Source organism: Ovis aries, chromosome 15, assembly GCF_016772045.2.
Source record: "Ovis aries strain OAR_USU_Benz2616 breed Rambouillet chromosome 15, ARS-UI_Ramb_v3.0, whole genome shotgun sequence".
In the NCBI taxonomy this organism is placed as follows: Eukaryota; Metazoa; Chordata; class Mammalia; order Artiodactyla; family Bovidae; genus Ovis; species Ovis aries.
Window position 1 is genome coordinate 82,229,550 of NC_056068.1, and position 23,843 is coordinate 82,253,392.

Here is a 23,843-nt window from a genome sequence, read left to right on the forward strand (position 1 = left end):
CCGGGGAACCTGATGGGCTGCTGCCTATCGTGTCGCACAGAGTCAGACACGACTGAAGCGACTTAGCAGCAGCAGCAGCAGCAGCTGAATTAAATGGGGAAGATTGGGATTGTTCATACTAGGGACACAGAAAACCCACTGAAGCTATTCTATTTGCAAAGCATGTTAAAATGAATTGATTTCAAACAGTGAGAAGATGCTTTTGTCGCTTATAAGATATGTCTTTAGCAAGCCGTGTTGTTAAGCCCTCCCTGCGCGCCTCGCGGGACAGCATGCTTTGCGGCTCGTGAGGGCCGCCTTGTCACAGGCTCTTTCGCTGTACTTCCCTGGTGTCCGCCCTCATGCAGCCCTTGTGAGCAGCTGAGACAGGTGACAGCCCCAGGTGCTGGGGCAGGGCCGTGCCACGGAGCCAGGGCCCCCAGCCCTCCGTGACGGCAGTACCCAGGGGAGGGCCAGGGCTCACATCCAGACTCCTCTCAAAGATACTGCCCTCGTTTCCACATCCCCATGCAGGTGGCCATTTGGGAGAACTGTATTTTGAAATTTCACTTTAAGTCACTCAGAACGTGGAACTTTTTGGAGAAGGAAGCCACTGGTAGGTTTACAGTTACCCAGAGGTGACCGTTTCACAAGTGTGTTCCTGCCCCATCCCCTAGTGAGCGTTACTCTGTGTTTCTTTCCATCCGTGATTTCAGTTCTATTTTGTAAGTTCATCTGTCCGCTCTGTTTAGGTTCTGCCTTGTGAGCATTGTCCTACATCTGTCTTTGGTTTCCGTCACTCAGTACGAACTCTCCAGGCCCATCTGTGTGGCTGCAAATGGCTTTATTTTGCTCTTTTTGTGGCCAAGTAATATCCCTTCGTACGACGTCTTCATCCATTCGCCTGCCGATGGGCACCTAGGTGGCTTCCACGTCCTGGCTGTGGTAAACAGTGCTGCGATGAACGTAGGGGTGCATGTGTCTTTCTGAATTATAGGGCTTCCGTGATAGCTCAGCTGGCAGAGAATCTGCCTGCAGTGCAGAAGACCCCGGTTCGATCCCTGGGTCGGGAAGATCCGCTGGAGAAGGGAGAGGTTGCCCACTCCCGTGTTGCTGGGCTTCCCTTGTGGCTCAGCTGGTAAGGAATCACGGTACTGCAGATACACGCCCAGGAGTGGGGTTGCCAGATCACACGGTAGCTCTGGTTTTAGATTTCAAAGGGCTCTCCAGACTGCTCTCCACAGTGGCTGTCCCTGCCCCTGCCTCTCGTGTCTCGCTTCAGCAGACGTGCAGTCACTGCCATTGAGGGGGAGACATCTCCGTTTCCGCCCCGGGCTCAGCGAAGACCAGGTGTGGGACCAGCTGGGGAGTGTGGGCTGCGGCAGTCCGTCCACACTGCCTGTCCCGTGGCCGGCCAGACCTGAGCCCGTGGCGTGGAGGCGGGGGGAGAGGTGGCCTGTGGCCGGTGAGGCTCGGTCGGGCAAGACTGTGCCTCAGCCAAGGCTGGCTCTCACGTGCCTCTTCCAACCTGTGTTTGAGTTTAGCTTCTGTTTGAAGATAAATGGAAAGACCACAGACGCCTAGGGGCCTTTTCAAATCAGGGCCAAGGCAGCGCTGACCGCTCCCCTCCTCCCAGAACGGGCTGGAGGGGAGATGGTGGGGGTTCTGTGTCGCGTGAGGGCCCCCTCCCCGCCCCGGCAGCCCTCCGACTCCAGCTTCCATGATGACTCAGAGGTTAAAGCGTCTGCCCCTAATGCGGGAGGCCCAGGTTCCCAGGTTCAACCCCTGGGTCGGGAAGATCCCCTGGAGAAGGAAATGACAACCCACTCCAGTATTCTTGCCTGGAGAATCCCATGGACGGAGGAGCTTGGTGAGCTACAGTCCACAGGGTCGCAAAGAGTTGGACACGACCGAGCGACTTCACTTCACTTCACTTCACCTTCCTGGCAGCCCCCTGGGGGCACGCCCCGTCCAGACGCCCCTAGGCCACACCCGGTCCTCAGGAACGTGAGCCTTGGATGCTCGGTCCCTGAGCAGACGCTGTTCCTAACTGGTCCCTCTCTCCAGGTATCTGCACCGCCAGCCCGGGGGCTGTGACCTTGAGGTGACCCCGAGGTATTGTGCCAAGTAGCTGCTGCTTTGATGTCTGGTGGCTGCTGTAGGAAGCCAAGTCCGCCCCGAGTCCTCTCGGTCCCAGCACCGAAAGGCAGCTTCTCCGCCCTTAGACCCCTGCCGGCGTGCACCCTGACCTCCCTTCTGAGCGCAGCCCCGTGTTGAAGGCCGGCTTGTCTGTTCCTCGCTGGCTGCGTGTGAGCGCTGCTAGGCGCGTGTGCTGCGTGGCGGCCTCGAGTCTAGCGTCGGGCGCCGTCCGGGGGCTGGAGGCGGAGGCGGGGGCCCAGCTGCCCACACCCCCCGAGCCCAGCTGGTGGGCCGGCTCTGAGGCCCTGTCTCCCGCAGGCTGGACTGGAGTGGCCTCGGCGCTTCGTTGTGGCGGCGCCGGCACCTGGGGCTGCAGGCCGACGGCCAGAACTTCAAGCTGGAGAACTCGGCCTTCTGGATCTTCGGGGGCTCCGTCCACTACTTCCGGGTGCCCCGGGCCTACTGGAGGGACCGGCTCCTGAAGCTGCGGGCCTGCGGCCTCAACACGCTAACCACGTGAGCACGCCCCGCGCCCCGCGCCCGCACCCGGCTCCCCTCACCTGGCCCGGCTCGTCTAAGGGGGAGCAGCCCGGCCCCCGCGTGGGTCTAAGGGGGAGGAGCCCGGCCCCCGCGTGGGTTTAAGAGGGAGGAGCCCGGCCCCCGCGTGGGTCTAAGAGGGAGCAGCCTGCTCCCCCGTGGGTCTAAGGGGGAGCAGCCCTGGCCACCTGTTCATCTTTGCAATCGGGGACCTTCCCCCGAGGCTGGTGTGGGTGGCGTCCAGGAGAGGGGCACCCGGGACTCAGAGGCAGCCCCTTAAAGGAACTTCTTTTTAGGGTAAGAACCTCCGTCTGTGACAGGGTTTGGGACTCTAAGTACTGCATTAGAGTGGTGCTGATGAGTAGGGCTGCTTTTTACCCTACTTTTGTTGCCGACCAGGGTTCCAGGACTCTCATCGATGGGCACTGACCAGAGGCCAGAGGAGGGTCGCAGAGAGGGTGTGCCTGGGGGAGCAAGAGCAGGAACGGGGGCTCCTCCCAGGGGTGGGGCGGGTCTGGGGATTAGGTGGCCCCCCACTAGGTGATGCTGCTTGGAGGGGTCCTGCGCGGACCCTGCTTTCGCCCCGGCACCTTGGAAATGGCAGCCGGGTTCTGGGTCTCTGTGTCTTGGCCGCACTTTGCCCCGTGGGTTTGCAGTTGTGCTGAGCCTCTCAGAGTTTCTCTGTATTTTGTGTCTGTCCAGGTTCAGGCACCTCGGCAAGGGTTCCAGGTCCTAGCCTGCCTCGCTTTTAACTGCTTTGCCCATAAAGTTACTTCTTTCTCTGGTGAAGAGACAGGATGATGGAGAAGGGGGAGGGAGGGATGCCCCCGCATCTCCTGGCCCTCTGCCCTTCTCTGGGGGTGGGGGGTGGGGTGGGGGGAGGGCTTGCCCTGCTTCTGAGAGCTCCCGATCTCTCCAGTTTTTCTCCATTCCAGCCCTGACGCCCGCTCAGATGGCGTACCTGAGAAATCAGCCTTCAGCCGTCACAAGGGTTTTAGGGACAGAGGTGCTGGTCTGGGAGACAAAGTGGAGAACCACTGGGGGCCTCATGCCCGTCACCCTCTCCCCTGCCACAGCTACGTCCCGTGGAACCTCCACGAGCCGGAGAGAGGCACGTTCGACTTCTCCGGGAACCTGGACCTGGAGTAGGTTCTGTGACCCGGCCGGGCGGGGCCGGGGGTCTGAGGGGCGGGGACCCATGGGCATCTGGGCAGAGGGGGCTGCGGGGGGAGCCTGTGCCGGCCCCATGCCCTTCATCGTGACCCCACCACCCCTGGGCCGGGCCTGACCCCCCCCCCGAGCCCAGCCCCGCGGCCCCTCCCCAGAGTGGCTGGGCTGACGTCCCAGGTTGTGGGCTCAGCGGTGACCCCCGGGGAGGGCCGGGCAGGTGAGGGGAGAGGGCGCAGGGCCGTGTTCCCCCGGGCTCCGAGTCCTGAGAGTGGGTGACCCCGACCCCCCAGGGCCTTCATTCTGCTGGCGGCAGAGGTGGGGCTGTGGGTGATCCTGCGTCCAGGCCCTTACATCTGCGGCGAGATGGACCTCGGGGGCCTGCCCAGGTGAGCGGGGCTGGCCAGGAGCTGTGGCCGGGGGCGCCCCTACGTCTGCAGCGAGATGGGCCTCGGGGGCCTGCCCGGGTGAGCGGGGCCAGGCCTCGGCCATGGCTGGGGGCGCCCTGTGTGCTGTGTGAGCGCTGAGCGCCCCGCGGGCTGATGCTGCTGCCTGCATGTACGTTTCACCCTGTGCTGAGGTTCTTTTTCAGGATAAGTGGCCCCCAAAGGGCAGCCTCGTCAGTGACGTCACAGTTGCTGCCTGTCAGAGTCCATGTGGCTCCGTGCCGCAGGCGCGGGCAGCCGTTCTCAGGCTCCGGGCTCTGCTGTGGGGCTCGGCCTCAGTCCGGTCCTGCCTGCTCCAGACAGGCCTCACTTTCTGAAAAATGGAAGTCAAACCCACCCTCCTGTTACTTAGATGTGCTATGAAGCATTTTTTTAAGGGTGAGGATTTTGATGATGTAGAGGAGAGACACGCAGTTTCAGCTTCATCTTCCGCCTTCAGATCTCAGGCCCTGATGAGCTGTCTTGGGATGGGGTCTCCAGAGGCGTCAGAACCGTGCCTGTGGTTGGCTCAGGAGTCGGGCAGGATTACCTGGAGCCAGGCCAGCCCTGGTGCCAGGTGTCACTACCACTGGTAATATTCCAGCAGAAGGGTTTCCTGTTGACAGGTCTGTGCTCCGGCTTGAGCTGCTAGCTCCCTCTCCCCGGTCCGCCCCTGAGAGGGGAGCGGGCTGGTCCCTTGTGCCACCTTCTGCTCTGCGAAGGCCTCACTCTCATCTCCAGGGTGACCGGGCCTGCCCCACTGCCCAGACCCCTTCTGTCGCTGGGCCTTCAGCTCGGCGAGGGGCCCCAAGGCTCACACAGCCAGAGCAGCCTCGTCCCCCCTCCCTGTGGGTTAGAAACCCTGTGTCAGCGCGGCCCTGATTAAGTCTGAGCTGTGAAGCCCTCAGGCTGCCCCGCACCCTCTGCTCAGGTCCTGGGCGGGCAATCCCAGGAGGCGGAGCTGGGCGTGCTGCAAACAGAGTCCCAGCGGGGGCCTGAGGGGGGCCATCCCTCCACGGTCAACCAGTGACCTGACCCGGTGATGGCTTTCTCAGCCTGTTCAGTTCTTTCTGGACCAGGATGGGAGAAGCGCTGGGGCCTTTTGCAGGAAAACATAAACGTTCTTCAGAGTCTGTATGAGAAGGAAAACAGCTTAGCTGCAGTTCTGGAAGTGGCGCTCCGTGCTTACCTGTGGGGTGGACACCACGGGCGGGCCAGGGCAGGGTTAGCCTTCTCTGTCTCCAGCTCCCCCTCCCTCTCCCCCTCCTCCCTCCCCATCTTCCCCTCCCCCACCACCCCACCCTTCCCCCACTCCCCCACCCTCCCCTCCCCCACCCCTCCCCCTTCAGCCCAGGGCAGGGTTAGCCTTCTTTGTCTCGACTGTCCCCTCCCCATCCTCCTCTCCCCCTCTCCCTGCCCCCTCTCCCCCTCTCCCTGCCCCCTCCCCCCTCTCCCTGCCCCCTCCCCCCTCTCCCTGCCCCCCTCTCCCCCTCTCCCTGCCCCCCTCCCCCCTCCCCCCCAACACCTCCCCCCTGCGCGGCTGGGGAGCAGCTGGACCAGAGAGGGGAGGCCAGACCCCTCCTCTTGGCCCCCAGGAGTGCGTTTTGTGCTGACAGCAGAAGGCGGCCCCTGTGCCCTCCAGCCCCAGGGACCCCTGACCCCTTTCTCTCCACCCCTCTCTGATGAGATGCTGTGCAAAGTCCTGAGACCCACGGGCCTTGGCTTCACTGGAAAGCCCTGGTCCCTCTGACTGGCGGCCAGACCCCTGGCCCTGACTCAGAACTAGAATGGCCAGCGGTGCTGGGTCCTCGGGGAGAAAGCAGGTTCTGGCCCGTGCCAGCGTCTGCCCTGCATCCTGGCGGGTCTGGCCGTGCCAGCCTCTGCCCTGCATCCTGACTGGCCTTCAGGGTCACCCCTGGGCTCCCTGAAGCTGCTCCCTTTCAGCCATCATCTGCTCAGAGCAACCCCCCAGACGGTGAAACTAATCACCCTCCCCTTTTCATTCAAGCTGGTTACTCCGAGACCCTGACATGAGGCTGAGAACAACTTACAAGGGCTTCACGGAAGCAGTGGACCTTTATTTTGACCACCTGATGCTCAGGGTGGTGCCGCTCCAGGTAAAAGGGCAGACTGGGCCTGCCCTCCGCGCCCCCCACCGGTGCCGCAGCCCGGTCAGGCTCTCAGCGCGGCTCAAGGCACTTCCCGAGGCCGCCACCCTCCTCCGCGGCGGCCTGCCTGGTGCCGCGCTGCCCGGGCCGGGAAGCTCCGAAGGCCGGCGCAGTGCGGGCTGGCGCCGGGCTGGGCGCCGGGTGCTGGGGACGGCTCGCCTGTCCGTCCCGTCCCGCAGTGCAGGGCCCAGCTCCGCTGGAAAGACGCCCCTGGGACAGCCCCTTGCCTGTGAGGAGGGGGCCTTTTCCTTATAGTCTCCGCTGATGGCGTCCGGAGTCCATCCCTCGGCTCCCAAAAGGGCGCTGCGCGGTGCGGGTTTATCATTCAAAACGGACGTCTTAAGATGAATTTGGGCGAGAAAGTGTCTGAACGTGGCATCTAATAATTGGAAGCAATGAAGAAGCAGGAATGCAAATAAACTCTTGCTTCTGTAAAAGCAAGAAGTGTGACGCTGAGAATTAGCATAGTTGAAAAATTAGTTCACTGATAAAAACAGCAGTGAGTCAGTGGTTTGGGATATTCACAGCACACAGATCAAAGGAACTGTTGGTCCTATGTAGGGTGGGCAAATAAAACACAGGATACCCCCGCTACATGTGAACTTCGGATAAACAAGAAATACATTTTTTAAGTGTACATATGTCCTGAATATTGCATGGGACAGTTACATTAAAAAATTCATTGCTTATTTAAAAATTATTTGTTGTAAATTCAAGCATTATAACTGGATGTCTTGTATTTTTATTTACTAAATCTGGCAGCCTCAGTCATGAAAGAAGCAAGAAGCTACGAAAATTCTTAGTCTAGATTTTTGCAAGGAAGATGGCTTTGCCAAGACAATTCAGTAAGCTGTCGTAGGGTGGGCAGCAGAGGTAGGGGTGGCTGTGCTGGGATGTGACCCAGAATCCTTCTTAAGCACGGAAAGGTCATACCTAATCCAGGACAGTTTTTTCTGGGTGCTGTGCTTAGGTGCTTAGCCGTGTCCGACTCCTTGCGACACCATGGACAGTTGCCCGCCAGGCTCCTCTGTCCATGGGGATTCTCTAGGCAAGAATACTGGAGTGGGTGCCGTGCCCTCCTCCAGGGGCGCAGGTGTCTGTCTGGGTCCGTTTTCGCTTCCTTTGGATATACACCAGAAGTAGTATTGCTGGGTCACATGGTTTTTCTGTGCTTAAGCTTCTGAGGGAAAGTTAACTGTTCGATGACAGTTTACACCCTCATGGACAGTGCACAGAATTCTGATTTCGTGACACCCTGGCCCACAGTTGCTGTTTTCTCTCTGTTTCATAAAAGCCATCCTAATAGATGTAAAGTGGTATCTCACTGTGGTTTTCATTTGAATTACTTAGTAATTAGTGACGTGGAGTATTTTTTCATGTCCTGACTGGCCATTTATATATCTTCCTTGAGAAATGTTTATTCCAATTCTTAGCCCATTTTTTAATTGGTCTGTGTGTTTTTGTGGTTGTAGGAGTTCTTTCTTCAGTATCTCTCAGTGTCTTATCAAATGTACGACTTGTGACTGTCTTCTCCCTCTGAGGGTGCTCACTGGTGGGTCCAGTATCTCATCAAATGTATGCCTTGTAAATATCTTCTCCCGCTGAGGGTGCTCACCGGCAAGTCCAGTATCTTATTAAATGCATGACTTGTGACTGTCTTCTCCCGCTGAGGGTGCTCACTGGTGGGTCCAGTATCTCATGAAATGCATGACTTGTGACTGTCTTCTCCCGCTGAGGGTGCTCACTGGTGGGTGCAGTATCTCATGAAATGCATGACTTGTGACTGTCTTCTCCCGCTCTGAGGGTGCTCACCGGCAAGTCCAGTATCTTGTCAAATGCATGACTTGTGACTGTCTTCTGCCGCTGAGGGTGCTCACTGGCGAGTCCAGCACACCTTGCCTTTCCCTGTGGTGCCTCTGCTTTAGCTAACTCGTTGCCGACCCTGGTTCCGTGGCCTCTCCCCTGTGTCGCCTTCTGAGAGTTTTATGGTGTTGCTCTCCGCTCCGGTCTGCGGCCTCCTCGGAGTCAGGGTTTCAGCTGGTGTGCATGAGCTGAGGGCCCAGCTTTGTTTTCTGCACGTGCGTATCCGGCTTTCTTGCCATGATTTGTTGAAAAAAAAAAAAAGACTGTCCTTTCCCCATTGAATAGGTTTTGCCACCCTTGGAGAAAATCCTTTGACCATATATGTGAGTTTATTTCTGAGCTCTCTATTCTATTCCATTGGTCTATATATTTGTCTTGAGGCCAGGACCACACTATTTTGATTACTGTAGCTGTGCGGTAAGTTTTGAAGTCAGAAAGTGTGAGACCTCTAACTTTGTTCTTTTTTTCCAGCATTGTTTTGGATATTCAGAGTCTCTTGAGATTCCATGTGGATTTTACGATGCCTTTTTCTGTTTGTTTTGAAACACTGGCATTTTGACAAGGATTACACTGACTTTGTAGATTACTTTGAGTAGTAATGACATCTTAATAATGTTAACTCTTTCAGTCCATGAACACAGGGTATCTTTCCATTTACTGGCATCTTCTTTCTTTTAGGACATTTTGCAGGTTTCCGTGTGTGAGTACTTGGCCTCCTTGATTAAATTTATCCCTGAGTATTTAAGTCTTTATGATGCTACTGCTTGCAGAAGCTTCCACTGACACTGTGCAGAAGCCGTTGAGTTCTTTGTGTGTTGGCTTCATATCCTGCGATTTGCTGTGTGTGTTGATTACAACTAACAGGTTTGTTTGTGTCTATAATCTTCATGGTTTTCTACTCATAAGATCATATTGTCTGCAAACGAGAGATAATTTTGCATCTTTCTTTCCGACCTGGATGACTTATCTCACTCTTTTTTCCTAATTGCTCTAGCTAACACTCTCTATATCTTGTTGAATAGAAGTGGTAAAGGCAGGAATCTTGTCTCAATCTTAATCTCAGAGGAAAAGCTTTCAGTGAGTATAAGGCTGGCTGTGGGCTGTTCACATATAGCCTTTTTAAAGGTGAGATAGTTTCCTTATATTAGAATTTGTTGAGTATCTTTATTATGAAATCGTGCTGAATTTTTGAAATGCTTTTTACATCATTTGAGGTAATTGTGTGTGTGTGTGTGACCTTCATTTCATTACTGTGGTGTTTAACATCGATTTTATTGAACCTCCTTATATTCAGGAATAAACCCCGCCTTTTCATGGTGCATAGTCTTTTTAGTGCTGCTGGATTTGGTTTTTTAGTGTTATGCTTGAGATTTCTGCATCAGTACTCGTGAGGGATGTTGGTCTGTGGTTCTCTTTCCTTGTTAACTTTTTCTGGCTTTGGTAGCTCTGGCCTCGTAGAGTAAATCTGGAAGTGTTCCCTTTTTTCAGAATGCTTAGAATTTGAGAAAGATTGGTGTCAGCCTCCTCACTAGTTATGAATCTGTTCAGATGTTGCTTTTTTCGCAGTTCAGTCTTGGCCTGCTGTGTGTTTCTACTTGAGTCTTTCTTACTCTAACTAAAGGTTTCTCAATTTTGCTAATCTTTTCAGAGAACCAAGAAGAGATTGGTTGCTTTTTCCCTATTGATTTTCTAATCTTCTGTTTTCCCCCCTGCTTTCATATTTCTTATTTCCTTCCTTCTGTTCCCTTTGGGTTTATTTTCTTCTTTTCCAGTTGCTCAAGGTGAAGAGTTAGGTTATTGGCTTGAGGTCTTTCTGCTGTTTTAAAGTGTTTGTAGTGCTTTCATTGTAGCCCACAAGTTTGCACGCTGTGCTTTTATTTTAATTTGTCTCGGGATATTCTCTAGGCTTCCTGAGATTCCTTCTTCGAGTCACCGATTGACACTGATTAAACAGCTCACAGTCTCGTGGATTTTCCAGTTTCCTTTTTGCTGTTCTGCTTCATCTTTTCTGTAATTGGAAATGATACTTTGTATGAGTTCAGCCTCAAATTTTGTTAAAGCCCGCCTTGTGGCCTAGCCTGCGGCCTGCCCTGGAGAGTGGCCCGCGTGCGTCTGCGGGCAGCGTGCTGCGCCGCTGCCGGGCGGGGTGCTCTGCGCACGCTGGCCAGCTCCACCTGGCCTGCAGTGCTGCTCGAGTCCTCTGTGTCCTTGACCTTCTGTCTGGTCGTCCTGCTCACAGTGGAGTGCTGCGGTCTTCTACCGTTTTTATAGCGTTGCATTTCTCCCTTTAATTCTGTTTATAGAGTTGCATTTCTCCCTTTAATTCTGCCAACATTTTATTTACTTTGGAGCTCTGGTGTTTGGTGCCTATATGTGTATGACTATCGCACCCTCTAAATTGGCCCTTTTACTGCTGTGCAAATATGAGTATCTGTGCACCTGTGCACATTGAACAGAGTCTTTCTCGCCCCTTCTGACAACTGTGACTCAAAGTCCATGCCGTTCGCTTCTCTGGTCGCCCCCTTTGGTTACTGTTTACACAGAACATCTTTTTCGATACTTTCTCTTTCAACCCATGTATGTCCACGCGTGTCTTGCAGACAGCCTATAGTTAGGTGTAGCTTTTTTATGCACTCTGAAAATCTGTCTTCTGCTTGGGGAGTTTAGTGCATTTGCATCTAAAGTAATTACTGATAGGCATGCACTCACTTTTGTTGTTCTGTTATTTTTTACTGTTTGTCTTATAGCTTTTTTCTCCCTTATTTCCTTCATTACTGCCTTCCTCTGTATTTAGCTAATATTTTTTTGCAGCAGATTTTACTAGTTGAATGTTTTAAGGAACAAGTTTTGATTCTTATTTCCTTTTGTGTTTATTCTACAGATATTTTGGTTTCCATGGGGATCACATACCCTGTCCTACAGTTATGACATTCCATGTTATACTGATAACCACCTTAACTTCAATCACATACAAAAACTCTACTTTTTACAGCTCCGTCCCCTTTGCATTATTGCTATCACAAATTGTCTTTTTATATATTGTGTACCAATTAATATAGACCCATATACTTGTCTTTTAACTCCTGTAAAGAATAAGAAATGGAGTTACAAACTAAAATTATATATTTGTTCACATATTTACCCTTCCCAGGGAAGTTTACATTCTCACCTGGCTTTGAGTTCTCATCTAGCACCCTTTCATTTCAACCTGAGGGACGCTGTGCGGCATTCCCTATAAGGCAGGTCTAGTGGTAATGTATTCCTTCAGCTTTTGTCTGTCCGACAGTGTCTTAATTTCTCCATTATTTTTGAAGGACAGTTTTGCCAGATAGAGAAATCTCAGTTGCTAGTTTTTTCCTTCAATGCTTTGAATATGGTACCCTACTGCCTCTGTCCTGCAAGATTGCTGATGAGATATCCGCGGGTAATCTCACTGGGGATGGTTAGCAGACATTCAGTCCACACTCAGAGGTCTTTGCTGTTTGGTCTTATCCACGCTATTTAGTGTGGGGCAAATAGGCTCATGGACGTTTTGGGTAGAACTAGATTTCAGGGACCTTCTGGCATGAACCGAGTGTCCTGTGAGCCAAATGTCTTATGGCTTGTCTGTCTCACGGATGTTTTGGACAGGACCAAATGTTCTGCAAGGTTGGGAGCCCTTTGTGCATGTCAAGTTGTGTTTCTCTTGATCCTTTCAAGAATCTCTTTGTCTTCTGACAGTTTGATAATATGCATTGGTGTGGGTCTCTAGCTTAACGTTACTTGGATTTCACTGAAGCTCGGATCTCTGCCCCTTTCTTCTCCTTTTGGAGTTCCTATAGTGAGTGTGTTTGTCTGTTTACTGATTTGCATAAAGTCTCTTAGGATCTCTTCCCTTGTCTTTATTCTTTTTTCTTTTTGCTTCTCAGACTCAATAATTCAAAATGACCGTCATCAAGTTTGCACGCTCTTTCTTCTGCCTGTTTGAATATGCAGTTGAACTCCTATGGTGAATTTTCCTATTTGGATAATGTACTTTTCAGCTCCAGAATGTCTGTTTAGTTCTTTCCGAGATCTTTCTGTCTCTTTATTGGTGTTCTCGCTGTGTCCATGTGTCCGTCCCTCGGCTTCTGCCTGTGTTTTTCTTTGGCGCTTTGACCGTATTTACGACAGTTGTTTTAAAATCCTCTGTCTTCTGAGTTCAGTGTGTGCGTTTCTTTAGAGACCGTTTCTGGTTCCTTTAGATACTGTTTCTAGAGATTTATTTTGTTCTTTGAATGAGCTACATTTTCCTGTTTCTTTGTATGCCTTATTTTGGAGGGTTAGAGTTAGGCTTTTATAAAGCCAGTCCCCTCTCCCAGTGTTTGCAGTCTTCTGGAAAGACCTTTAGTATTTAGTGGGCTCCTGAGCCTTGAGATCAGCCTGGGATGCAGGCTTGAGATCTTCTCAGGTATTTTCTTGGTATGCGTCCTGTCTGGTTTGTGTGTATGGCTTAAAAAAAAAAAAATCCCCCAGCTGCTTCTACATGTTGGTTTCTCCAAGAGTCTCACCCTGGAGTCTTCCTGTGGCCTTAGATATCCTATCATATTCCTCTGCCTGTAATCCCTTGCTCCCGGGCATCCGTGGGTCTGTAGTCCCCCTGAAATGTTTACAGGCTGTGACCCATCGCTGCCTTTTGCAGCTTCCAGCCTGACATCCAAACCATACCAACGTTTTCTGTCTGATCTCCAAGTCAGATGAGATAGAAGCTAGTTCTCTAGGGAGCCCACAAATAGCCCGAAAGGTTGCAAACAAGTTCCATCTTGCTCCTTCTGTCCTGACGGAGGGGCTGGGACTCAGGCTGTGTCCTCCTGGCTGCACCTTGCTGCTCAGAGAGTAGGTGGGGCACAGGTGAGCACAGTCATGGACTGTGCTGCTGTTTTGAATGTGTCTTTTTCTTGATTAGACGTTGACTTGTTTGCCTACAAATCTGGCTTGTTTCCAGAGCTCCTATAAAGGTACTTTAGTAGGTGTGCAGGGAGACAAAGGCCTGGAACTTCCTTCTCCCTGTCTTGCTGACGTCACTCAATTGTATATCAGACCTTTTGAGACTTGCACTTCTGAATGGGATGTTTTGCTGCCATTGGTGATACGTGTGGTGACATTAGCTGATATAGCTCCCACTACACTCTCAGCTTCTGATTGCTCTCTGTTTTCTCAGTACAAGCATGGGGGACCCATCATTGCTGTGCAGGTGGAGAATGAGTATGGGTCCTACAACAAAGACCCCGCCTACATGCCTTACATCAAGAAGGTAAGAGTCAGCTCAGCTCACCCTGCGCATTGCACCTATGGGCTCTAGTGTGATGTGTGGGCCTGCCACCCAGCACCATTGGCTAAGCGGTAAATCCTTTCTCCAGACCTTGATTACAACAGGGTCCTCACTTGTGCCCTCCGTTGGCTGAGTTTAACAGGGATTTTGGTACATACGGTGCTGCGGCGGCTGAGAGTAACGGAACTGCCTTGACAGGGCGTGGCTGGAGGTCTTCCTGGCAGTGGAGGTTGCTGATCTGACCCCAGCACTCAAAGCAGCGGCCCCTCCTTCGGCTGCACGTTGGCTTCATCTGGGAATTGTTTAAACTCACTGTGCCCAGGCCACATGCCGTCTGTTAAGCAAAGGTCTCTGGGGTGGAGCTCAGACATCCTATCCCAGCGTGCCGGTGGCTGGAGCCCCTGACCGAGTGTGCGGCAGGGCAGGCAAGGGCAGGGCCAGAGCGACACCGAAAAGAACAGGTTCCTACTCAGAGGTGTGCTGCAGTCCATGGGGTTGCAAAGCCTCGGCTGCGGTGAGTGGCTGAGCAACAGCTGCTCAGAACTGGCTCCTCTCGCTCGGCAGCTGAGACCTGGAGCAGCTGCATCCATTTCTCTAAGCCTCTGCTCTCTTCTGTGAATTGGGACTGATGGGAGGGTTTCCTGGCAAACTATGTGTAGTCAAGTCGCAGGCTCAGTGCTGCTTCCAGCGAGCGGTCAGTACACAGGACAGTGATGACATCACTGGCACCAGCGTTTTGTACTTGGGAGGGTCGGCCCCCGTGTGCGTCGAGAAAGCCTCAGTGCCTCCAGCTGATCTGATGAGAGCTGCTCTGGCCCCTGGTGTCCTGGGTGACACCCCTGCTCTCACTGGCAGAGTCATGTCCATCTGGGGGCGCCTCCAGGCCCTGCAGACTCTCGGAGGTCCTCACCCAGTGTGCCCTCCTCCCCTGCAGAGGGGCCAGGCTCCCTCGGGGAGGGCGGTATTCTTGAAGCCGGATGGGGAGAGCTCAGTCCTTGTCTGGGGGGCAGGCTCAGGCAAGCGGGGTGTCTTCTGCCACAGCGCCACCCTGAGACTTCCCTGGGCCAGAGCCCCGGATGCCTGTTCTGTGCCCGTGGGGCTGGGCCAGGCTTCCCCAGTCCCTGGGCTGCAGGGAAGGAAGCTGCTCTTTTGTCTCCTACCGGGTGGTGACCCTGGTGTCTGGGATGGGGTGCATAAAGGGATGCTTGCCTGGTCTCGAAGCCCAGGGGAGCCTGGGCTTCTGGGATGCACGCTTCTCCCGGCCCCAGGGCCTGCTCCTGCGGAGGTCAGAGTGTGAGGTGGTGGGAGGTGGGAGGAAGGACAGCCTGTTGTCTGACCCTCCTCGCAGGCCCTGCAGGACCGGGGGATCGCGGAGCTGCTCCTGACCTCAGACAACCAGGGCGGCCTGAAGAGCGGCGTTCTTGACGGAGGTACCTGCCAGGAGGCCGTGGGGGGTGGGGGCTGCGCCCTGGCCTGAGCTCTTGCGTGCTCGGCGCTGGAGGGGCCAACTGATGGAGCACCAGGGACACCCGGGGCTCCGCGGATGGCAGGACACGGGACAGCAAGGTGAGCGTCTAGCAGGGTCCCCCAAAAGGCCAGGCAGACCGCGGCCTGGTGTCCGGCAGGGACAGCTGCTCGCAGCTCGGTCCTCAGGCCCTGTGGGCAACCCCCTCTTCTGGTGCTGGGTCCCCGCCAGCCGCTCCCATTGGAGCAGAGGCCTTCGTCCCGGTCTCCCTGCGCCGCGCCCTCCTGGGAGCCCGGCCTCTCCCCGCGGGGCGGCGGTCTCTGTCGGCGCCGCGCTCCCCGCGTCCACGCTCACGCTCCCTCTGCTCGCCCGAGGGCTGTGGTCCTCTTTCCCCGACGTTGTCCTCTGCAATGCAGAAGTGGCCCCGAGTGACACGTGCGGTGCCCGCAGCACTGGCTTCCGGGCACCTATGGGCAGCCCCTCCCGGCGCGCCTCCCGAGGGACCCACGCGTCGGCGCTGTCTCGTCGGGTGGGACCAGGACCCAGGCTCTGGGCTGAGGCGTCGGGCCCGGAGCGCGCTTCAGCCGCGGGCCCGCCCCTCCACCGCGGGCCCCGCCCCTCCACCGCGGGCCCCGCCCCTCCACCGCGGGCCCCGCCCCTCCACCGCGGGCCCCGCCCCTCCACCGCGGGCCCCGCCCCTCCACCGCGGGCCCCGCCCCTCCACCGCGGGCCCCGCCCCTCCACCGCGGGCCCCCGCCCCGGCCCCCCTCCCCTCCCCTCCTCTCCCCTCCACCTCTGGCCGCCTCTCCTCCACCGCGGAACCCTCCCCTCTACCGTGCGCCCTGCTCCGGCCCCTCCCCTCCACCGCGGGCACCACCCCTCCACCGCGGGTCCCCTCCACCTCGGGCCCCAGCCCCGCCACCGCCGCCCCCGCCCCGCCCCCGCGGGCTCCCGCCCCGCCCCCGCGGGCCCCGCCCCGCCACCGTGGGCCCCGCCCCCTCTACCGCGGGCCCCGCCCCCGCCACCTGGGGCCCCACCCCTCCACCGCAGGCCCCGCCCCTCCGCCGCGTTGCTCCCCTCCACCATGGCCCCGCCCCTACGCACCTGCTGCCTGGAAAGATTTTTTTCAGTTAAACGTGATTAAAGCAAGACTTTCACCAGGTGTGGAAGAAATCTTGGAAATGCTTATGAACTGAGAGGCTACCCTTGCTTGACGTTTATACAGAAGCGCGTGTGGCTAGGCAGTGAGCGGGAACCTGCGTGCGGCACAGAGCTCAGTTGGGTGCTTGGTGAAGACCCAGGGAGGGGTAGGGGGCCAAGGGAGGGAGGCCCAGAGGGAGGGGCATGTGTATACCTACAGCTGGTCCACGCTGTTGTGCAGCAGACACCAGGAACATTGTGGAGCGATTATCCCCCAACAAAAACTCAAAACAACAATGAAAGCAACACGCGGTGCAGCCTCCGCGGCCCTCGCCCCGAGGTGCCCACTTTGAGCTGTTTGCCTTTCCCTTTGGCTCTGCCTCCGTGATTCTAAATAACCTGCACAGAGAGTCCTGTAGTGTGGATGTCAAGCCCTTTCTCCTGCTGCCCCGGCCCCGCGGCTTTCCTGGGTGCAGCTGTCCCCCCACCACTGTCCTTGATGGGCATGATGCTTTGGGCCCGAGTAAGGTCCTTACACGGGCCGGGCAGCCCATCGGTGTTCTGGACGGTGTTTGTGGCCAGCTCGCTTCCAGTGTAACCACCCATTGGTTTTCCTTTCCTTTCAATTTTTTCCTGTCCGTCCTCTTCCCTGTCTCTCTCAAACACCTACCTGGCCGGCAGCTCCCGACCCCCATCAGGGTGTCTGAAGACGCCCGTGCCTATCGGAATCTGATCCAGTCCGATGGTGCTGGGCCCTCACTGTGTCCCTGGCCCGATGGTGGTCCAGGTCCCTGGCAGTCCGGGTCCGGGGACTTTGAAGTGTCGTCCGCCATTTTCTCCACGTGCTGCTGGGACTTGGGCCCTAGTCTCTGTGGAGTCCGCCTTCCTCGGCTCTCTGTCGCCTGGACAGAGCAGTCCTGGAGGCTCCCTGCTGTGCTGCCCGCCTCTTCTCTGGTTCCGTCCTCTGTGGATCCAAGGCGCGTGTTCACCCTCTGCGCCGTGCAGCTCTCCAGCTGTCTGTCTTCTCCTTTTCCTTCCACTTTCTGGGCAGTTTCCTCAACCACCTTCTGCCCATCCTTGTAGCTCCTGCACCGTGTTTTCCTCGAATGCATTTCTTCTCTGATGGCCTGCTGGCCAGCGGCTGTGACCAGTGCCCTTCCCTGTGGGGTGACTGGACTGAGGCGGCAGTTCCCATCAGGGGAACCAGGTGTGGGTGTTGGGGGTGACTTTCACAGGATTAAGTGACTCTGGAGGGAACCCTTCGGGCTGACACGATGAGAATCTAGGGGCAGGAAGGTGCAGGAGCCATCTTCTGGGCTTCCTCTTCTGCAAGTGCCGGGACCGCTGGGGCTCGGCTTTCCTAGGGGTCCAGGCACGGGGTGAGGGGAGAGGTGGCTGGAGGGGCCACTGGGCTGCGGCGGGTCTTCGTCTCTGCTCTCACAGGCTGGTTACGACCGCCCCGCCCCTTTCCTGGCTCCCAGGCTTCCCTGTGCCGTGCCCTCTGCGAGCCTGTGCCCGCCCGGCCCCTCCTCACCCTCCTTCTTATTCTCCAGTCTGGAGGGGGTGGGATGGAGGAGTGCAGGGCTCCCTCGGCTGGTTTGACCTGTGGCACCGAGGTTTCTGCTGGGCCGGTTCAGACTGGCCCCCTGTTGGTGTGGCTGTTCACGTTAGGTGAGGAGAGTCTGGATGTGGGGTCCTCTCCATACCAAGTGGGCCTCCCGGGGTCCCAGCTGATGTTTCGCTTTTTAAAAACGTAATCAATTTTTTTTTATTAGAGTTCAGTTGCTCTCCAGCATTGTCAAGATCTCTTTTTCGGTTTTTGTTTACTCACCACGTGGCCCCTGGGACCTTCCTTCCCCGACCAGGGATGGAAACTGCACCTGTTCAGGGGACGCGCAGTCTTACCCACCAGATCTCCAGGGAAGCCCCGTGATCAGGGCTCACGTTCCACAGGAGACCACCCAGTGAGCATTCACCTTCCTGGGCACAGCAGAGCTCAGGCCAGGGCACGTGAGCCCCTCTGTCCAGGGACAGGAAGCAGGCAAGAGCCTCGGAGCCAAATTCTGCCTGAGGGTTGGCCGCGTCCATGCCTGTGGGCCAAACATGGCACATTGTTCTTGGTTGTCCTTTTCCCTGGTGGAAAGCTATGAGGATTATCGCTGGGGCTGGAACAGAACACTAGCCCTCACCTAAGGCGTGAAAGGGGAGTCTTCCTAGATGACCACCCAGTGCTGGAGGCTGGGGGTGCAAAGTGGACGTCAGACTGCAGGCTCCTGCGAAGGAGAGGTCAAAGGCAGTGCACGCTCAGGCTGTGAGAATTATGTAAGTCAAACACAGTTGCTGAGTGAGCGGATCTCTGTAAGGCCTGTGCTGAGCGTTGGAATTCCCAAGATGAGCCAGCGAAGTCTCCTGGAGACAGGAACTAAACTGGTGGTTGGCGGTCGGAGGCGGTGTCAGGACTAGTCCACCTGCTGGTGAGCTGAGGACGTCAGGGGCGTTCAGTCCTCCAGGCGAGGGGGTGATCTCTGTCCCCTGTGTCCTTCCTGCCTGCAGTGCTGGCCACCATCAACCTCCAGTCACAGTCGGAGCTGCAGCTGCTCACCACCATCCTGCTGGGCACACAGGTGCGTGCGCACTGAGCCTGGGTCAGTGTCAGGGGCTTCAGTGGGTGGGGGGACCACGGGGCTCGGCCTTCAGCTGTCCCCGCTTCCCCATTCACGGCCCACCCCGCCCCGTGCTGCCTGCCCCTGGGGAGGGGAGCCTGGTGCCGGCAGGTGTGTGGAGGTGGGTTCCTGCCTCTCGATGAGAAAGGGGGCCTTTCTGAAGGCCTGGAAGTCGAGAGCTCCATGGACTCAGCGAGCCCTGAACATGCTCCATGTGGGAAAGATGCTTCCCTGCCTGGGTCTGGTCTTGACCTGCCAGGACTCTCGGGGCCCAGAAAGGCTGTTGTCTGTTGTCTTCAGCTGGCAGGGGGCACAGCCCGTCAGGCTGGTGTGGAGTGGGCCTCACGGGCGATGAGGCTTCAAGGCCGCCCTCCCCTACCTTATGTGCGGGTGGGCAGGTGTCCTCTCTGAGACCTGCGACTGGAGAGGTTAGGGTGCTGGAGGGCTTGCCCCTGACCCAACACAGATGCCGTGGGGTGCTGGGGCACCCCCATCCCAGCTGCTGCTGTTGGAAGGCAGGGGTGCGGTCCAGAGGCTCAGCCACAGGAGTCCGGGCAGTGGTAGGTCCCCAGGGCTGGCCTCGCCCACATTCTGTTTGGAGGGACGGGCAGGGAGGAGGCCGGATGGAGGGAGGGAGGGAAGTGTGCAGGTGGGCACCAGCCCCGTCCACCCGCCCTCCCACCCCCTGCGCCATGCCCGCTGCCGCTGGCAGGGTTCTGAGGCGACAGGGCCCCTGCCCTCAGAGACACTGAGACCCACTTGGGAAGAGTCCTGCGAGGTACACAGTCGCCCTCGAGGTTGTCCAGGACAAAGACGGTGCTGTGAGGTTGGAGGTTGTGCTGGAACCTCCAGCGCAACTGAACAGCCCATCCAGTACTCCATCACCGTCTTGGAGGGGATGGTTGTGCTGGAACTGACTCGTAGGGCTGTTTGAGGGTCAAATGGGTGGTGTTTGGGGAGCACCCAGGACAGTCGTGCTCCCCATGGGCACTGTGGAGCTGCGCTTGGAGAGGTGGCTCAGGGCTGGCCAGCCTGGCACCGCACCCACCGCCAGCGCCAGCGGCCTCTCCCCCGCTGCTCAGCTGCGTGTTTTCCTCCAGAGAGGGGCCGTAGACCCATCCTGCTTCAGGTCAGAGGCCCCGTCTGGTGCTCAGGGGCTTCACACGCACCCCGCCAGCCCCAGTCCATGCCTAGTGAGCGGAGGGTGGATGCAGGCATCTCTGGGCGCCTCCCACGGCTGGGCCGTGTGTGCTGTCGGCTCCAACTGCCTCGTCTCGTGTGACTGTCCCAGTAGCGTGTCACTGGCCGCTGTGCGTCTGTTCGCCAGTTCAGGACACAGATTCTAGGACAGAGGCCCCCGGCAGTCAGGTCAGGGCACACAGCACAGTCGGTGCTGAGCCAGCCCCGAGCCACAGTGACCTGGGTTGTCGGCGGAAGTCCACCCCTGGCCCTCTACCAGGGCCCCTCCCAGCAGGGGAGACTGCTGACCTGTGTGACTAGTGAACCTTGTTAGCGACCCAGATGTGCTGTGAATGTCCCCTTGGGAGGTGGGCAGCCTGGAGAAAGCCGAGCCCATGGCCTTTCCCATGGCGCGGTCGGGACCTTCTCAGTGGACCGTGACTCTGCAGTCCCCGGATGGGACAGGGGTGCTCTGTACACTGGGGACCCTGACCTCCAGGCCGCCAGCTGCAGGAGCGCCCCCTGCGGGGGGGAGGAGGCACGGGGGGCCGGGAGCTGGGGTGGTGTTGGTGCAGCCCCTGGGCAGCTCCCGCGAAGTCCGCGTGTGGCCGGGGAAGGGCTGGGTGGGCAGAGGCGCCAGCTAACTGCTCCCTTTGGCGCACAGGGCAGTCGGCCCAAGATGGTGATGGAGTACTGGACGGGCTGGTTTGACTCGTGGGGCGGCCCCCACTACATCCTGGACTCCTCAGGTGCGTGCTCGGTGGGACCCCGTGTAACCTGTGCCGGCCTCCGATGCAGGACTGAGCCCCAGGGGAGCGGCCGATGGTGTGAACTGGCTGCCGTGCGGCGCTCCGGGCAGCTGTGCACACAGGCAGCTCCTGAGCGGGTCCAGAGTCTTCTGTCTCAACAGAGGAAGGAGCGGTCAGACACCTCTCTGGGGTCTTTGTAATAGCTCTGGAGTAGTGATGCATGCTGGTCGCTGGCATCCAGCCGACACAGGACGTGTGTAAAGAGGAGATAAAAGCCTGGAGTCCAGAGCAGACGCTTCTGCGTGTGTAGCGCAGGCATCCTCTGTCTGCACTCTGAGTGCACGTGCGGGTGCGGCTGTGGGCGGCTGTGGGCGGCTGTGGGCGGGTGTGAGTGGGTGTGGGTGGCTGTGGGCGGCTGTGGGCGGGTGTGAGTGGGTGTGGGCGGGTATGGGTATTGGCAGCTGTGAGCAGGTGTGGGTGGGTGTGAGTGTGGGCGACTGTGAGCAGGTGGGGGCAGGTATGCGTGAGTGTGGGCAGGTGTGGGTGTGGGTGGCTGTGAGCGGGTGTGGGCAAGTGTGGGCAGGTGGAGGTGTGGGCAGGTGAGAGTGGTTATGGGTGGATGTGAGTGAGTATAGGCAGGTGTGGGTGAGTGAGGGCAGGTAGAGGTGTGGGCAGGTGTGAGTGGGTGGAGGTGTGGGCAGTTGTGGGTGAGTGTGAGCAGGTGCAGGTATAGGTGGATGTGAGCGGGTGTGGGCAGGTATGGGTGAGTGTGGGTGGGTATGGGCGTGTGTGGGCAGGTAGAGGTGTGGGTGGGTGTGAGCGGGTGTGGGCAGGTGTGAGCGGGTGTGGGCAGGTATGGGTGAGTGTGGGTGGGTGTGGGCAGGTGTGAGTGGGTTCGGGCCGGTGTGAGTGGGTGTGAGCGGGTGTGAGCAGGTGTGGGCAGGTACGGGTGAGTGGGGTGGTGCAGGCAGGTGTGAGCGGGTGTCGGCAGGTGTGAGCGGGTGTGGGCAGGTGTGAGCGGGTGTGGGCAGGTATGGGTGAGTGTAGGTGGGTGTGGGCAGGTATGGGTGAGTGTAGGTGGGTGTGGGCAGGTGTGAGCATGTGTGGGCAGGTGTGGGCGGGTGTGGGCAGATGTGAGAGGCCCAGAAGCCCGGCTTCCTGCGCTGTGAGATGTGGACGACCCCACTGCTCTCGAGGATGCAGAGACTGCCCCCCCCCATGCCCTCTCGTTTTGAAGACCTGGGTGCTTCTGGGTTTTCGCTGGTGGCTCAGCAAAGAACATGCCAGGAACGCGGGAGGTCCAGGGTCTGTGCTCATGGACCGCATTGTGGCCAGCCTCCCTGCACGTCAGCTGGGTGCACCTGGCGTTTCCTTGGAGTGAATCCCCAGCTGGCACTGCTTCCTTCACGCGGGGATCTTCTCCAGGAAGAGGACTGTCAAAGATGTCCATTCCCCCCAGATGCATCAACAGCCAGTGTTATTAATAACGGTAATGTTTGCTGTCTGATAGGAGCCTTGCTGGGCTCCCCTGTGGCTCAGTGGTAAAGAATCTGCCTGCAGTGCAGGAGACGTGGGTTCAATCACTGGGTCCAGAAAACCCCCTGGAGGAGGAAATGGCGACCGTCTCCAGTGCTGTTGCCTGGAGAATCCCGTGGACAGAGGAGCCTGGTGGGCTGTAGTTCATGGGTTACAGAGAGGCAGACGTGACTCAGCGACTAAACAGCAGCGTCTTGTTCAGCTCTTCTCCTTCAGCCAGTACAGGCATTTTAACCTTTATGTGATGTTTATTAACTGTGCATGTTGCTCCTCCACTGATCCTGTGCGTGTGGTGGGCTCGTTCTCCAGCCTGGGTGGGGCCTGGGGGCGGTCAGACCTCGCCTCTAATCAGGTCCTCCAGATGAGCACCAGGCGAAGCCCCCTGGGCAGGGGGTGGGGTCGCGGCCCGGCTGCAGCCTGGCCCCAGGCAGACTCGTCTGGGAACTGAAAGCCACTGAAAGCCGAGCTCTGGACTCGGGGCCTCTGGCCACGGACTGCGGCTGAGTTCAGGGAAGCCACGGGCCAGAGCGGTGAGGGGCCTCCCAGGGGCTCAGGGCTCGTGAGCACTCGGCCATGAAATGCCCCTCCCTACAGAGGTCTTGAACACGGTGTCGGCCATCGTCGAAGCTGGCTCGTCCATCAACCTGTACATGTTCCACGGGGGCACCAACTTCGGCTTCATCGGAGGAGCCATGCACTTCCAGGACTACAAGCCTGATGTCACCAGCTACGGTGAGTGTCCCTGACGGGGCACGCACAGCACTCCCGGGCACTCCAGGGGCGTCCCTCGGGGACAGCGGCCGGCACCTCCCATGTGAAGGCGAGGATTTGTCCGGACCACCACCGAAGCTTCCAGGGTGTAGGAGACCAGTTGGCTGGGGAAGGAAGCACAGCCCAGGCCAGGAGGAGTGGCTCCTGGGGACAGCCCCTACCCCTCCTCAAGGCCTAGAGATGGGGTGACTGTGGCCTCCCGCCTGCCAGGTGGGTTCTGGACAGTCTGGGGCTGTTCGCGTGTTCAGTGTGTGTGGTATTCTGGCTGACCGGGGGCTCACGGCGAGTGTCTTGCCTGCGGCGTTGCCGGGACGAGGAGCCTACTGCTGAGCCCACCTCCTCCCGTGACGTTGTCCTGGGGCCTGATGCCCGTGACCTGTCTGGTGTCTCGCAGACTACGATGCGGTGCTGACGGAGGCCGGGGACTACACGGCCAAGTACACAAAGCTCCGGGAACTCTTTGGCTCCGTGGCAGGTACCTGCGCGCCGGCCGCTGCTCTGAGACCTCAGGAAACTGGCTTCCTCCCCTTCCCCCTCGCCATCCTCCCACACCTCCCTCCTGCACACCGTCCTCCCCCTCCTCCCCCTGTCCTCCCCCCCATCGTCCTCCCCCTCCTCCCCCGTCCTCCCCCTCCTCCCCATCCTTCTCCTCCTCCCCCTCCCCCATTGTCCTCCCCTCCGCCGTTGTCCTCCCCGCCTCCCAATCCTCCCCTCCTCCCACACCCTCCTCCCCCTCCTCCCCTGTCCTCCCCTCCTCCCCTGTCCTCCCCTG

General features: G+C 57.7%; 1 protein-coding gene across 5 annotated transcripts in view; it reads left to right on the plus strand.

Moving 5' to 3' along the window:
* LOC101116255 (beta-galactosidase-1-like protein 2) overlaps positions 1 to 23,843 on the plus strand; it is a 38,487-nt gene that overhangs the window by 8,377 nt on the left and 6,267 nt on the right. For 3 of the 5 annotated variants that reach the window (XM_060399608.1, XM_060399609.1, XM_060399610.1), the window contains exons 2-11: positions 2,437 to 2,634; positions 3,591 to 3,800; positions 4,116 to 4,211; positions 6,256 to 6,364; positions 13,458 to 13,550; positions 14,917 to 14,998; positions 18,727 to 18,797; positions 20,680 to 20,764; positions 22,895 to 23,032; positions 23,466 to 23,546. In XM_060399608.1, the coding sequence (XP_060255591.1) occupies positions 2,437 to 2,634; positions 3,591 to 3,800; positions 4,116 to 4,211; positions 6,256 to 6,364; positions 13,458 to 13,550; positions 14,917 to 14,998; positions 18,727 to 18,797; positions 20,680 to 20,764; positions 22,895 to 23,032; positions 23,466 to 23,546 (1,163 nt within the window). Of the gene's footprint in view, positions 1 to 2,436; positions 2,635 to 3,590; positions 3,801 to 4,115; positions 4,212 to 4,707; positions 4,840 to 6,255; positions 6,365 to 13,457; positions 13,551 to 14,916; positions 14,999 to 18,726; positions 18,798 to 20,679; positions 20,765 to 22,894; positions 23,033 to 23,465; positions 23,547 to 23,843 lie in introns of all 5 variants that reach the window. The other 2 variants (XM_042233617.2, XM_042233620.2) reach the window with 2 other exon arrangements.